At 37.0% G+C, this 16,028-nt stretch overlaps 1 protein-coding gene across 13 annotated transcripts in view; it reads left to right on the top strand.

The window, feature by feature from the left end:
• Positions 1-16,028, top strand: part of Mycbp2 (MYC binding protein 2) — a 237,284-nt gene that overhangs the window by 10,284 nt on the left and 210,972 nt on the right. For all 13 annotated transcript variants that reach the window (XM_057786001.1, XM_057786003.1, XM_057786002.1 and 10 more), the window contains exon 2: positions 6,466-6,541. In XM_057786001.1, the coding sequence (XP_057641984.1) occupies positions 6,466-6,541 (76 nt within the window). The remainder of the gene's footprint in view (positions 1-6,465; positions 6,542-16,028) is intronic.

Consider the following 16,028-nt stretch of genomic DNA (forward strand, 5'->3'; position numbering starts at 1 on the left):
CTTTTGAACATTTACTAGAATCCCAGAAATAACTTACTAGGGTATTTATTGATACATGGATTAATTAAGAGTGACATCTTAATAATAATGAGTCTTTCTGTCTATCTATGAAATATTAATTATTTTATTTCTTTCATCAGAACTTTGCAGTTTTCCTCAGTTAGGTCTTGTATGTATTTTTATTAGATTTATACCTTCATATTTCATTGTTGAGGATATAATATTTTCATATTCTACTTTGCTTTTGGTATATAACAAAACAGTTGACTTACCGCTACTAATGTTGTATCATGCAACCATGTTATTTATTATTTATTAGGTACAACAGGGCTTTTGTTGTATTTTTTGTTTTTGTTTTTTTTTCTGTTCTTTTGTATTTCTGACATAGGCAGACGTATCTGCAAATGAAGGCAATTCATTTCTTCTTTTGTAAGCAGCATATCTTTTATTTCCTTTTCTTGTTTTACTGAATTAACTAGAGTTCTCATAATGATATTGATATAGAGTAATCAGAGAGCATGCCTTTGCATTGTTTTTGATCTTAGTGAGAAAACTTATAGTTTCTCACGAAGTATGATACCATCTGTAGGATTTTCTGTAGATTTTCTTTTTGCATGTTGAGGAAATTGCTCTTGATTTCTAGTTCACTGAGAACTTTTGTTACAAGTTGGGAGTTGAATTTGTCAAGTGCCTTTCCTGCTTCTATTGCTATGACCATGTCATAGATTATTTTTAGCCTGTAATTTATCTTCAAATGATACATACATAGCTGGGATACATTAACTTCGGTTGTCCTGAATGTTTTTATACATTTCTGGATTCAATTTGATAAAATTTAGAGGTTTTCTTTTGCATATGCCCTCATAAAGATGCTGGTTTGTAGTTTTCTAATACTTTTTACCACGCCAAGTTTACTGTTAGGGTTATCCTGGCCTCATGAGATGAGCGAGGAAGTATTCCTTCTGCTTTATCCTCTAAAGGGATCAGAATTGCTGTAGTTTCGTTCTTAAAAGCTGATAAAATTCACCACTGAGCTTTTGAAAGTTTGCTAAGTTATTGATTTACCCTCTTCACATCGTCCCCACAGTTAAAGGATGTCTGTTTTGTTGCATAAATTCTGGCAAGTTGTGTCTGTCAAGGAATGGTGGCGCACGCCTTTAATCCCAGCACTCGGGAGGCAGAGACAGGCGGATCTCTGTGAGTTCGAGACCAGCCTGGTCTACAGAGTAGTTCCAGGACAGGCTCCAAAGCCACAGAGAAACCCTGTCTCGAAAAACCAAAAAAAAAAAAAAAAAAAAAAAAAAAAGGAATGCGTTTTTCATCTCAGTCACCAAGCTTATGCATAAAGTTATTAGTATTCCCCTTATTATTATTTTAATGTCTGTAGTGATGATTCCTCTTTCATTTATGATAGCATTTATTTATTTTTTGATTATTCTAGCCATCCATTTTCCAATTTTGCTTATATGTTCAAAGAACTGGCTTTTGATGGTTTTATTTCTATTACTTTTGTTTTCTTTTATATTGGCTTTCCCCTCAGAATTGTCATTAACTGCTTTCATTTTGAATTTATTCTACCCTCCCAACCCCCAGTTTTGAATCTTATGTCAGTTACTTTAGATTTTTATTTTCTAGTATGAACATCTTTGAATTTTCATCCAAGTACCACTTGAGTTGCATTACAAACATTTTAGTATTCTTGTCATTTAGTTAAAATATTTAAAATTTTTATTTATGGCTTTTAAATTTTATATTTGATTAGCATAGTGCCTAGAATTAATTTTAATTTTTAGATATTATTGCCAGTATTTTAAATGCATTCTTTATATTATTTTGGTTTTTAAAATTAATTTGAGTCTTTCATGCATAAGTATTGTAATTACATCCTTTCCATTCTCCCTCCTTTGTGGGAACCCATAGTGACTCAGTTTCCATCTGGAGTCATTTCTGTCTTAACGAAGTCACTTGAGTTTAAGCTTGCCTGCTTCACTTTTTTCCTTTAACCTTGAGGGCTCTGAAAAACTTCTGATTTAGCCCATGAGAAAAGAATACTCTATCTAGTAGACAGTATACTGCTGACAACAAACCTCAGGAACATCAAGATAGAAAGTAAGGATGCTTCCGAGCAGCAAGCACATGTTGGAGAGGAGGCTGCTCACTCAAGGACAGGAATCTTGTGGTTAGAAACTGACTGACTGTGCTGTGCTTCGTTCTGCTTTTGTATATAAGCAAACTCTGAATTAAACTTGGGGCTGTTTGGCTGCTCCAGCATGACCAGACAGTCCTCCCGATTCTTTCCTGTCTTCTGTTTCTTTTGACTTTTCTTTTTGGCCTCAAGGATCCTCTATCCAGGAACCCTAGCTGATGGTGTAGGAGCCGGCTCCTACAGGTGGAGCCTAACCTAACTAACTGACCTTGTAGAAGCTGGCTCCTACACGCCCCCTTCCAACTCTTCCTCTGTTCCCCTTCCTTCACTCTCAAATCCATCACCTCTTTTAAAAATTTGTATTGTTATATATATGTACACACACACACGCACACATGCACGCACGTGTGTGCACATGCACTCACAGGAGCATGTGGAATCTACTGAATCTGTTTAGTACCACTCAGGAGTATGTGTGTAGTGTGTAGGGCTGACCACTGGGATTGGGTAACCTATCGGGTTTGTCCCTTGAGAAGACTGATTTCTCCCTCTTTGGGTGGGGTCTTGTGAAATATCTTCCATCCATATTAGTATGTCAACTGGTATTGTCTTTAAAATTAGTTGAAAGTTTTTTCTTTTGCTCACAATCTGATAATTGTGCCTTTTGCACTTAAAAAGAGTAATGATTTTAGATGTAGAGTTCTAGAAAAGACAGCTTGTAGGTTAGGATGTTGCAGCTGTGATGGACACCTCCACAGAGTAGGCAGGTGAGATTGATTCTGGCTCAGTTTCTGAAGTTTCAGTCATGGTCCCTGGCAAGGCAGAAACACCGTGGAGAAGTGTACTAAGGAGGCCGCTGGTTTGTTCCTGGCTGCTTCACCTTGATGTAATAACCCAGAAGCGGTATTAATTAAATCACTGCTTGGCCCTAATGACTCTAGCTTCTTATTGGCTAACTCTTACATATTAATTTAACCCATTTCTATTAATCTGTGTATTGCCTTGTGGCTGTGGCTTACTGGCTAAAGTTTCAGCATGTCTGTCTCTGGCGGGCTACATGGCTTCTCCCAGACTCCGTCCTTCTTTCTCCCAACATTCAGTTTAGTTTTCCCCGCCTACCTACGTTCTGCCCTGCTATAGGTCCAAAACAGTTTCTTTATTTGTTAATGGTAATCACAGCACAGAGGGGATCCCACACCAGAGATGGGCATGGCAGAGAAGGGCAGCAGCCAGGAAGCAAAGAGGAGTAACAGGAAGGACCCACATTGCCAGATGTGGGTCTCTAAGTTAATTGCCTTCTACTGTAAGAGGTTTCTCTGATCAGGGCTGAGTAATGTTCTGATCTATGGGTGTCTTAGTCACTGTTCTATAGCTGTGAAGAGACATCATGACCAATGCAACTCTTATAAAAGAAAACATTTATTTGAGGACTTGCTTAAAGTTTCAGACTATTATCATCATGGCATGTAGCATAGTGGTATGCATGGCACTGGAGCAGAAACTGAGAGCTGCATACATTCTGATCTACAGGCTGAGAGTGAACCTTAAAACAGCCCAGTGTCACTTTCTCCAACAAGGCCACACCTCCTAATCCTTGTCATCCTTTCAAAGGGTCCCACTCCATTGGTGACTAAGCACTCAAACATAGGAGCCTATTCATACCATATTCAAACACACACACACACACAGTAGAGTCATTAGGAACTGTTTGTTGCTGTGTTCTATAAACAGAGGGCCCAGGGCCTGCCTAGTCTTGGGTTCTTGGCCTCTTTAGCAGTGTCACATATGGGTTCAGTCTCATGGACTGGGACCTTAAATGCAATGAAAATGTGGTTGGTTACTCCCGTGACATTTGTGCCAAAATATTTATGAGCTGATGAATGGATAATGAAAATATACATTTATACAATGGAATATTATTCAGCTGTTAATAAAAATGAAATTACAGGTAAATTGATGTAGCTAGCAACAGTCATCCTGATTGATGTAACCCAGACCCCAAAAGACAAATATTGCATTTTTTTCCCTTATGTGGATGCATCTTTCAAGCTCTAGATGTGTGTTTCAATCGAATAACCACAAAGGTTAGGTAGCTAAAGGGACCAGGGAATGGAAGGGATTCCCCCCACCCCTTTGCTACTGCTTCGATCATAGTAATTAGAAGATTTGTAGAACTTGACCTCAGAACCGATAATTGTGATCATCTTTATTCCTGCGTTATGCCCCTCTGCCTTTCTCCCCATTCAGTTCCTCTACCTCCTTCTTTTCTACCTTTAAATTATTTTATTACATTCATCTGTTTGTTATTTGTTAATACTCTCCCATTGTCTCTGTTGGTCTCTCTCTGTCTCTCTGTAATCAGAGAACAACTTGCAGGAGTTGGTTCTCTCCCTTTACCATATAGAACCCAAGGTTTGAGCTCAGTTTACTGAGCTGTCTCACCACTCCACCTTTTTCTGTATTTGTTTTATTTTTAGACAGTATCTCCCTGTGTAGCACAGGATGTCCACAAATTTCTGATTCTCCTGCTTTAGCCTAATGAGAACTATGGATGCTGAAATTATAGGCAGAGAATCACCATGCAGACCCTCTTGTTTTTATTAGAGTACTAGGAATCTCTTACTAGATAGCTAAATTGTGCTTTCCATTTAAGTATCTGCTCTCCTCCAGAGCAAAAACTGCCTTTTACATTTTGTGTCTTTGCTGCTTAGGAGTGTATTTCTCAGCATAGCAAGCATTCAGAATATGGAGTTGTATGACAATGAGATATTTTCCTAGCTTCTTATTTCTCCCTCTTTATTCTTTACTGTTGGAGAAGGGCTGCCTGTTGGTTCCCAGCCACCCAGCTAGCTTATACCCGAAATAATCACAAAGAAACTGTATATTAATTAAATCACTGCTTGGCCCATTAGTTTTAAATTCTTATTGGCTAACTCTTATATTAATTTAACCCATTTCTATTAATCTGTATATCGCCACGTGGCTGTGGCTTACTGGGTAAAGTTTCCAGCATATGTCTCCAGAGGCTTCATGGCATCTCTCTGACTCTGCCTTTCTTTCTCTCAGCATTCAGTCCCTTCCTTTCTGCCTAGCTCTGCTCTGCCCCGTCCTGCTCTGCTATAGGCTCAAAGCAGTTGTTTATTCATTAATGGTAACCACCGCATACAGAGGGAAATCCCATATTACTTTACTGCTTTGGGTGAGTGCAGGGATAAAGGGCATATTTCTCTAAGTTACTCAGAAGGTCCTTTACCTTAATGCAAAGATTAGGCCTGGGGCAGAGGCACTCAGAAATAGTTGCTAAGGTTATGAACTCAGGTTTTCTTTTCTCTTTTTTTCCAAATCTTGATTTTTATTTTATGTGTCTGGGTATTTTCTCTCTATATATGTCTGTGTACTGTGTGCATACAGTACCTGCAGTGATCGGATGAGGGTGTCTAATTCACCTTGACTGGAGTTACCGATGGTTGTGAGCTGTCATGTGGGTGCTGGGAATTGAACCCTAGTCCTCTGGAACAGCAGCCAGTGCTTTGAATCACCGAACCGTCTCTCCAGCCCCTCAAGATTTTCTTTATATTCAAAGTAATTTAATAAAAATTTACTTGAACTTTTCTGTATTGCTGCTTTCACTAGCATAAAGAACACGTTTTCTCTTGTTGTTTATTAACATAACCACTGGGCAAAAAGTTCGTTCTTTTACAATTATATTTACTTTCTATGTGTGTACATATACATGTGTGCATGTGTATGCAAGTGTGCTGCCACATACATGTGAATTTCAGAGACAGCTAGCCTGCCACTATGTGCCTTCCATAGATTGAACTCAGGTTGCCAGATTTAGTGGCATCCATTTCCATCCACCCCCGCCTCCCCATGAGCATTGGTTGGCCCTAAAGAAAGTATTTTTTAAACTTCATTTTATGCCTTAAATGCTTCACTTTTATGAAAAGGCTTTATACGTATATATACGTATACATATATACAGGAATATATGTATTTCCTGTCTTTTTTTATTTTTGATTTGGTTTTTAAAGGTAGGGTTTCTGTGTGTATTCTGGCTGTCCTGGAACTTGCTCTGCTACCAGGCTGGCCTTAAACCCAGAGATCCACTGCCATTGCTGGGATTAAGTACATGCGTCACCACTGCCCGGCTTTCAATGTCGTCTTCTTAAAAGTTACTTAAATACTAGTTTCTATATGCATATTTGGAGTACGTTGCTTTATACAAGCTCTAAGAAACATGCAAGTGTCTATTATTTGTTTTCACTGGTTTTGTATGCCTTGATGTAAATATTTATAGTTTGCACTTTTGTTTTTAGGAATAAGAAAATTTTTAATAAGAAGAAATTGAAACGAAAACAGAAGAGCAAATCAAAAGTAAAGACAAGAAGCAAGGTAAAGTTGCTAGCAACGTGTTGACGTAGTAATTCGGACAAAAATTTTCGGACACTTAAAAATAGGAGTATAATTAGCAAATGATTATGTTCTGTGTGCTAAAGTAAGTTTTCAAAACATCTTTTTAAGAGGTATTTTTGAATTCATTCTTTGAAAATTTTATGCCTTTTACTTCCAGGTCCCACCAATCTATCTGCTTCCCAGTGTGATGTCTGTTTAATAAGAAGGGCCACCCACTGGGGTGTGCACTACCTACCATGTCCACATCCCCATAAATAAGTGATTTATTATTTTTCTTTGTGTGTGTGTGTTTTATTTAATCTACTTTGAGATGCTTCTTGGTTAGTATCCTAGATGTTACTATCTGGAGATGAAAATTATTCATTTCTTTTTTCTCACTATATTTGTTCATTACTTGAGGGAAATATATTTGCTACATTTTGCTTTTTCCATTCTGAGTACTTGTACTAGAAACATTAAACTTGGATTGTGCATTAGGATTTGGATTTGTATTCATTATATGCTTTTCTTGATGAATTAAGGAGCCTCTTGATGTATCTGTACTGCTCAGAACTTCTTTTGATTAGTCATAAATGTACAAAAGAAAAGGCAGTGTATACTGTTTTGAGTTGGAGGCCTTAAGAGAACCAGTATTTCATTTCACTGATTGGAGACGTTGTGACATAAAGCACCTCCATTTGTTGTTTGCAGTGATCAGAGCCTACGTCTTCCCATTGAACAACAGCAGTGTGTGCCTAGATAGGAGGAATAGTTGTAGCTGTCGTTTCTGAACTGTTCTACTTTGGGCTATAGAAACAGGAGCTTAACCAGATCTTTTTATTGTATTTAACTTCCAGAAGGAAGTATTTCTTGCTTTTTTTAAAATAATGACTTTGCTGATGTTAACTAAGCAAAGTCTACTTCAAAATAGTAAACCAAAAATAAAGTAGTATAGGAGTGATTGGAGTTTATTTGGTAGCTGGATACAGGAATTAAATAATATCATTAAGTTTGTATCTTTATCTCTCATTCTTTTCTTTCTTTTTATGTGGGTGTACTGCCTGTGGACAAGGTGAGAGTTCCTCTGAGAAAAATATTGTTGGATAGATAGATAAATAATAGGTTTTCTTTCTTTTGTTGTTTCTTTTTTGGTTTCAAGACAGAGTTTCTCTGTGTAACTTTGACTGTCCTGGAACTCACTCTGTAGACCAGATTGGCCTTGAACTCAGAGAGATCCTCCTGCCTCTGCTTCCCAAGTGCTGGGATTAAAACCCCGTACCAACACCACCCAGCAAGTAATAGGTTTTCAGTGTTATCACCTGCCCATTCGCTTTTGGAATAGAAAAGGGAGGTAGAAAATTTTCAAATATATAAAACACTGACTGCTGAGGTGGTGTATGATATCTGCAAAGATTTAGGAAGTTGAGATTGTTTTTTCCTTTCTTTTAGGCTCTAGTTAGTTTTGTGCCACTAATAATTCAAATTTTCTCTTTTCAATTTGGCGTTTCTATTTTGAGGAGGTGTTTGTGATAGCAGTAATATTAACAAATGGGTCATTCTGCAAACATGAGTTGCAGCCATCACTTTAGGTGACTGGGACACAAAGATGACTAGGAGTGCCTGCTCTGATGAGCATAGAAAACAGTAAGATGCTGTCTTCGTGCCCTCTGACTTTCCAGATTAATTTCCATCTGCCTTTTCTTAGTTTTTAAAAATCTACCACTTAGTCCTACAACTTTATAGCTCTATGGTGTTGCTGATTTCCTTGTACTCTTTTCTCCTATCAGCCATATTATTTATGTAACTTAGTTGGTTAAATAACATATCATTTCTTTATAGAAAAACTGTTTATTGATTACCTATAGATACTAAAGTATTAAACTGGTTGCTTAAAACAGCACAAACTGGTTGTGTGGTGGTGGTGAAAGCCTGTTGAAAGGAACCGCTTATTTGTCCTGGCCGCCCAGAACCGAAATAATCACACAGATACTGTATTAATTAAAATACTGCTTGGCTCATTAGCTCTAGCTTCTTATTGACTAACTCTTATATTAATTTAACCCATTTCTATTAATCTATATATTGCCACGTAGCTCTGGCTTACAGGGCAAAATTCCCAGCATCTGTCTCCAGTGGCTCCATGGCATCTCTCTGATTCTGCCTTCCTCCCAGCATACAGTCTACCCTTTCCCGCCTAGTTCTATTCTTCCCTACTATAGGCTCAAAGCAGTTCTTTATTCCTTAAACAATGAAAGCAACACATAAACAGAAGGACCTCCCCACACCAAAAGTCTTTTATCCCATCACTTGCTTTGGAGGCAGAGGCAGGCAGATCTCTGTGAGTTCAAGGGATTTAGGTGCCAGTACTTATGTGGTAGCTAGCAACCATCAATAACTCCAGTTCCAGGAGATTTGATGTCCTCTTTTGATCTCACCAGGCGCTAGGCAGTCACATGGTGTAGGTACATACATGCAGCAAAACACTCATACACATAAATAAATCTTACAAAACAAACACTACACAAGATATTTTAGAGTTCTATGATCCAGACCATCTCACTAGATTAGAATGAAGATGCTAGAGAAGCTGCCTTCCTTCTAGTGGCTCTAGAAAGGGCACATATTGACTGTCTTTTCCAAGACGGTGACCCTCAGATAGCAGTGCCATCTCACACCAATGCCATCATGACCATATAGTCCGCAGCAGTGACAAAAGCCTGAAACCTGGTCCCCTAACTAGCCCGAGTCTGCTTTTCTGGCATGATCTTTAGAATCTCATCCTTTAGGGGTGCACCCAGGAAAAAATCCATAATCCTGGATTCCTTAGTGGGCAGAGAGAACAGATGGATCTTCACGGATTGATCTTTGTGTCCTTAGTAGGTGGCCCAGCTTGGTGATGGGTATCAACTCCTTGTGTTTGGTTTTACCTCCATGAACCCCAAGGTCTCAACCATTTCAGAGGCCCTTAAGATTACTGCTGAATCCTCTACATAAGCCACTGTGGCCTCCAAGTCCTGGGCCCCTGGGTCCTCTGTACCTTCCCACTGCACTGCAGTCATACACCATTTGGTATTTTCCCAAAGAATGTCCCTTATTCATTTTGTTATTGTGATATGTTTGCTCAGATCTTGCTTACTTCTTTTAACTATTTTCTTATTATTAAGTTGCCAGTATTTGTATATTCTAGATATCTGTATTCCAAACATTTTATCCTTTTCTGTGATTTGCTTTTTTTAAATTTTCCCACCTTACCTAATATATCCCACGGAATCTCCCCCTGCAACTCCCATCCCTACCCACTCCAGTCCTCTCGATAAAATATGTTCTATTTCCTTCTGCCAAGGAGGTCTGTGCTTTCCCCACTAGACCACTCCTCTTTACCTGACCTCTTTGGGTCTATGGATTGTAGCTTTGTTATCATTTACTTAATGGCTAATATCCACTTATAAGAGAATACATACCATATTTATCTCTCTGTTGTGGGATATTTGAATACTGTGTGAAGATATTTTGTGGTAATTGATTTAATAAAGAGCTGAACAGCCAATAGGTAGGCACGAGATATAGGTAGGACTTCTGGGCAGAGAGAGAGAGGAAGTAGCAGATGAATCTGTAGGCAAGAGAGACACCATGGAAATGGGAAACAAGTTAGACACACAGATTGGGAGAGATTAAGGCCATGTGATAGAACATAAATTAATAAAAATATGGATTAATTTAACTCATAATAGGATAAGTCTAAGCTAAGGCCAAGTTTTCATAATTAATAATAAATCTTCATGTAATTATTTGGGAGCTGCCTGGTGGGACCGAGATGGACTCATTACAGGTTACCTCACTTAGGATGATTTTTTTTTCGAGTTCCATCCATTTGTCTGTAGATTTCATTGTGTCAGATAGCTGAGAATATTCCATCATATATGTACCACATTTTCCTTGTTCATTTTTTTGTTGAGGGACATCTAAGTTGTTTCCAGTTTCTGGCTGTTATGAATAGACATAATGAACGTAGTTGAGCAAGTATTTTTGTAGTAGGATGGAGTGTCCTTTGGGTATATGCTCAGGAATGTTATAAGCTAGGTCTTGAAGTAGATTGATTCCCAATTTTCTGAGGTATTGACATAATGATTTCCATAGTGGCCGTACAAGTTTGCATTCCTACCAGTAATGGGAGTGTTTTTCTTGCTCAATAGCCTCACCAACAGGTACTGTTGCTTGTGTTACTGATTTTCGCTTTTCTGACAGGTGTAAGATGGAATCTCACAGTAGCTTAAATTTGTATTTCCCTGATAGGTAAAGATGTTGAACATTTCTTGAAGTGTTTCTTAGCCATTTGAGATTCCTCTATTTGAGAATTCTCTGTGTTTAGAATGTACTTCATTTTTAAAATTGGATTATTTGGGATTTTTTTATATCTTGTTTCTTAATTTCTTTATATATTTTGGATAGTAGTCTTCTATGGGATATGGAGTTGGTAAAAGTCTCATTCTCCAGGCTTCTTTGTCCAATTGATAGTACCTTTACCTTTTAGAAGCTTCTCCATTTCATAAAGTCCCATTTATTAATTGTTGGTCTTAATACCTGCATTATCAGGGTTCTATTCAGAAAGTTGTATTCTGTGTCAATGTGTTTAAGGCTATTCCCTACTTTTTGTTCTATCAGTCTCACTATATCTGGTTTTATATTGAGGTCTTTGATCCATTTGGAGTTGAGTTTTGTGCAGGGTGATAAATATGGATCTCTTTGGATTCTTCTACATTTAGACATCTATTTTGACTTGCACCATTTGTTGAAAATGCTATCTTTTCATGTGTATTACTGGCTTCTTTATCAAAAATCTGGTGTCCATGTATATGGATTTATGTCTGGGTTTTCAATTAGATTCCATTGATAATGTGTCTGTTTTTATGCCAATACTATGTGGATTTTATTACTGTAGCTTTGTAGTACAACTTGAAATCAGGGATGGTGATGCATCCAGCAGTTCTTTTATTGTTCAAGGTTGTTTTAATTATCCTGAGTTCTTTGTTTTTCCATATGAAGTTGAGAATTGTCATGTTAAGGTTTATAGAGAATTGTGTTGACATTTTGATGGGAATTGCATTGAATCTGAAAGATGGCCATTTTTACTATGTTGATTCTACTGATCCATGAGCATGGGAGATCTTTCTGTCTTCTGATATCTTCTTTAATTTTTTTCTTCAAAGACTTGAAGGTTTGTTGTTGTTGTTGTTTTGTTTGTTTTTTGTCTTTTGGTTTTTTTTTTTTTAACCATGAAAGTCTTTTACTTGCTTGGTTAGAGTTGCCCCAAGATATACTATTTGAGGCTATTGTGAAAGTATTGTTTACTTGATTTCTTTCTCAGTCCACTTGTCATTTGTATATAGGAGGGCTACTGATTTTTCTTTTTTTAAAATAAGTTATTCTTGTATCCAGCTACTTTGCCGAAAGTGTTTATTGCTATAGAAGTTCCCTGGTGAATTATTTAGGGTTACTTATGTATAGGATCATATCAATTGCAAATAACTAGACTTTGACTTTTCCAATTTGTATCTTCTTGATCTCCTACAGTTGTCTTTTTTTTCTCTAGCTAAGATTTCAAGTACTATACTGAATAGGTATGAAGAGAGTAGACCACATTTTATTGTTCCTGATTTTAGTGAAATTGATTTGATTTCACTAATTAATTTAATGTTGACTATGGGGTTGCTGTAAATTGCCTTTATTATATTGAGTTATGTCCCTTGTATCCCTAATTTCTCCAGACCCTTTATCATGAAGGGGTTTTGGATTTTATCTGAAGTCTGTATCTAATGAGATGATCATTCTTTTAGTTTGTTTATGTGGTAATTACATTTACTGATTGTTCTATGTTAAACCATCCCTGCTTCTCTGGGATAAAGCCTACTTGATCATGGTGGATGATCTTTTTTGATGTGCTCTTGGGTTTGGTGTGCAAGTATTTAATTGAGTATTTTTACATCAATGTTCATGAAAGAAATTGGTCTGTAATTCTGTTTGCTTGTTGGGTCTTTATGTGGTTTGGGTTTCAGGGTAACTGGCCTCATAAAATGATTTGATAGTGTTCCTTCTGTTTCTATTTTATGGAAAAATTTGGGTAATATTGGTGTTAACTAATTTTTGAAAGTCTGGTAGAATTCTTCACTAAAATCATTTGGTGCTAGGTGGCTTATTTTGGTTGGAAGACTTTTAATGACTTCTTCTATTTTGCTAGGGATTATAGGTCTGTTTAAATTTTTTCCTTTCCTTGATTTAACTTTGAAGTAATACCTATCCAGAAAATTATCCATTTCTTTTAGATTTTACATTTTGGTGGAGTCTAAGTTTTTAAAGTACACCCTTATGATTTGGTGGATTTCCCTGGTATCTGTTGTTCTGTCCCCCTTTTGATTTCTGCTTTTGTTAGTTTGTATATTCAGTCTGTCTTTTAGTTTGGATAAGCATTTTTCTGTCTAAATTTTTTTCAAAGAGCAACTTTGTTTCATTGATTCTTTGTATTTTTTTTTTTGTTTTGTTTCTATATTATTGATTTGAGCGCTCAGTTGATTATTTCTTGACCTCTACTCCTCTTGGGCATGCTTACTTCTTTTTGTTCTAGAGCATTCAGGTGTGCTATTTAGTTGCTAGCATGAGATTACCAGATTTTTTGGTAGACACTTACTGCTATGAACTTTCCTGTTAGAACCACTTTCATTGTTTCCCATAAGTTTGGGTATGATGTGTATTCATTGTCATTGAATTTTAGGAAATCTTTAATATTTTTAGTTCTGTCTTGACCCATTTTTCATTCGGTAGAGAGTTTTTCAGTTTTCATGAATTTGTAAGCCTCCTGTTGTTTCTTTTGTTGATATCTACTTTAATCTGTGATGTCTGATAGGATGCAGGATGTTATTTCAGTTTTCTTTTCTCTTTTGAGACTTGCATTGTGTCCAAGTATGTGGTCAGTTTTGAAGAAAGTTTTATGAGGTGCAGAGAAGAAAGTCTATTCTTTTGTATTGGGGCAAACTGTTCTGGAAACATCTGTTAGGGTTTTTTTTTTTTTTTTTTTTTTTTTGTAATGTCTTTTAGCTCCAGCATTTCTTTATTTAGATGTCCAGATGACTTTGTTTATTGGGGAGAGTGAGGTATCGAAGTGGTCCCACTATCACTGTGTGATGGTCAGTATGTGATTCAAGCTGTAGTAGTGTTTCTTTTACAAACTTGGGTGCCCTTGTGTTTGAGTTGTAGGTATTAAGAGTTGAAATGCTGTCTTGGTAGATTTTGTTGTTGATGATGATGATGAGTATGTAGTGTCTTTCCTTATCTCTTCTGATTAGTTTTTGTTTGAAGTCTGTAGGTGGAGAAGTCTGCACTTGCTTTGCTGGCTACCCAGAGCCAAATAATCACACAGAAACTATATTAATTACAATACTGTTTGGCCTATTAGCTCAGGCTTATTATTAACTAAATCTTAAATCTTAAATTAACCGCTTTCTATTAGTTTGTGTATTGCCATGAGGCTGTGGCTTACTTACCTGTAAAGGTTCCTTTGGCAGCTACATGGTGTCTTTCCTGATTCTGCCTACTATCTCTCTATATCTCTGTTCAGATTTTTTTTTTTGCCTGACTGTACTCTACTAATCCATTAGCTGAAACAGCTTTATTCATTAACCAATGGTAATAAAATATATTCACAGCATACAGAGGGGAATCCTACATCAGAAGTCTATTTCATAAGATAATAAAATTGCTGCACCTGCTTGCTTTTTATGTTCATTTGCTTGGAATATCTTATTCCAACCCTTAATTCTGAGGTACTATCTATACTGTTGAAGTATGTTACTTGTATGCATTAGAAGGATGAGTTCTGTTTTCCCATCCATTCTGTTAGTCTGTGTCTTTTTGGGGGGAATTAAGATTGTGTATATTGATTAATATCATTGACCAATGATTGTTGATTCCTGTTATTTTGTTATTGCTGATAGTGGTGGTAGTGTGTGTGGTGTCTCTCTTCTTTCGATATTGCTGCTGTGAGACTACTTAATCCTGCATTTTCATGGATGTGGTTAGCCTCCTTAGTTTTTTTCTAGCACTGTCTGTAGGACTGGATTTATAGACAGATACTATTTGAATTTAACTTTGTCATGAAATATTTTATTTTTTCATCTATGACAACTGAAAGATTTGCTGGGCATAGTAGTCTGGGCTGGCATCTGCAGTTTCTTACTGTCTGTAGTACATCAGTCTAGGCCCTTCTGGCTTTTAAAGTCTCCATTAAGAAGTAAGGTATAATTCCTGTAGGTCTGCCTTTATATGTTAGTTGGTTTTTTTTCCTCTACAACTTTTAATATTCTTACTTTGTTCTATATGTTTAGTGTCCTGATTATTCTTTCCTGGTCCAATCTATTTGGTGTTCTGAAAGCTTCTTTCATCTCTAAAGGCATCTCCTTTTTTAGGTTAGGAATATTTTCTTCTGTGATTTTGTTGAAAATATTTTCTGGACCTTTGAGCTGGATTCTTCTTCTATTCCTGTCATTCTTAGGTTTGGTGTTTTCATAGTATCTCTGATTTTCTGGATGTTTTGTGTCAGGAATTTTCTTTATTTAGATTTAACACTTTCTTTGACCAACATATCCTTTTCATCCGTTGTAGCTGTTAATATCTAGGCACACCCTGGGACTGCGCCCTGTATTATACCTGCCTACATAACAGACAGTACCCTGTCCCTTTAAGAGACAAGTTCCGCTCACTCTTTGCTTTTCTGCCATTTTTTCCTCCTCTCTTTCTATCTCTCTTCTGTCCCTCCCCCTAACCTCCTTTCAATACCCTCTTGTCAATAAACTCTATACCCAAACTCTGACCTGCTGGCGGTCTTAACCCACCCTGGGACCCACCAAGATCCCAACTCACGCTGTATCATAACAGTAACTTCAATGCCTGAGAGTCTGTCTTCTCCACCTCTTGTGTTCTGTAGGTGAAGCTTGCCTCAGTAGTTCCTGTTAAATTTCTAAATTTTTTATTTCCAGAGCTCTCTTAGTTAGTATTTTCTTTATTGTTTCTATTTCCATTTTTAGGTCTTGAACAGTTTTGTCTCTTTCAACTGTTTGTGTTTCCTTGGCTTTCTTTAAGGGATTTATTAATTTTGTATAATTTTTTATTTTTATTCTCTTGGATTTCTTTAAGGGATTTGTTAATTTTCTCTTTAAGGACCTCTATTATCCTCATGTAGTTGGTTTTAAGGTCTTTTTCTTGTGCTTCTCCTGTGTTGAAATATTTAGGACCTGCTATGGTAGAATAGCTAGACTCTAGCCCTGTCTGTTACTAATTGTCTTTTTATGCTTACATCTAGTTTGGGAATGATAATAGGTCAAGGTGCTGATTTCTGAGTTTGGCTTTGTTGGGTGTGTGTTATGCCCAGTTTGTGGGGATACCAAAAGACTGCCAGAGAGACCGACTTACCAAAATGCAAAAGCAAGGTTTATTAGGT

This window comes from Chionomys nivalis, chromosome 12 (assembly GCF_950005125.1).
Source record: "Chionomys nivalis chromosome 12, mChiNiv1.1, whole genome shotgun sequence".
NCBI classification, from domain to species: Eukaryota; Metazoa; Chordata; class Mammalia; order Rodentia; family Cricetidae; genus Chionomys; species Chionomys nivalis.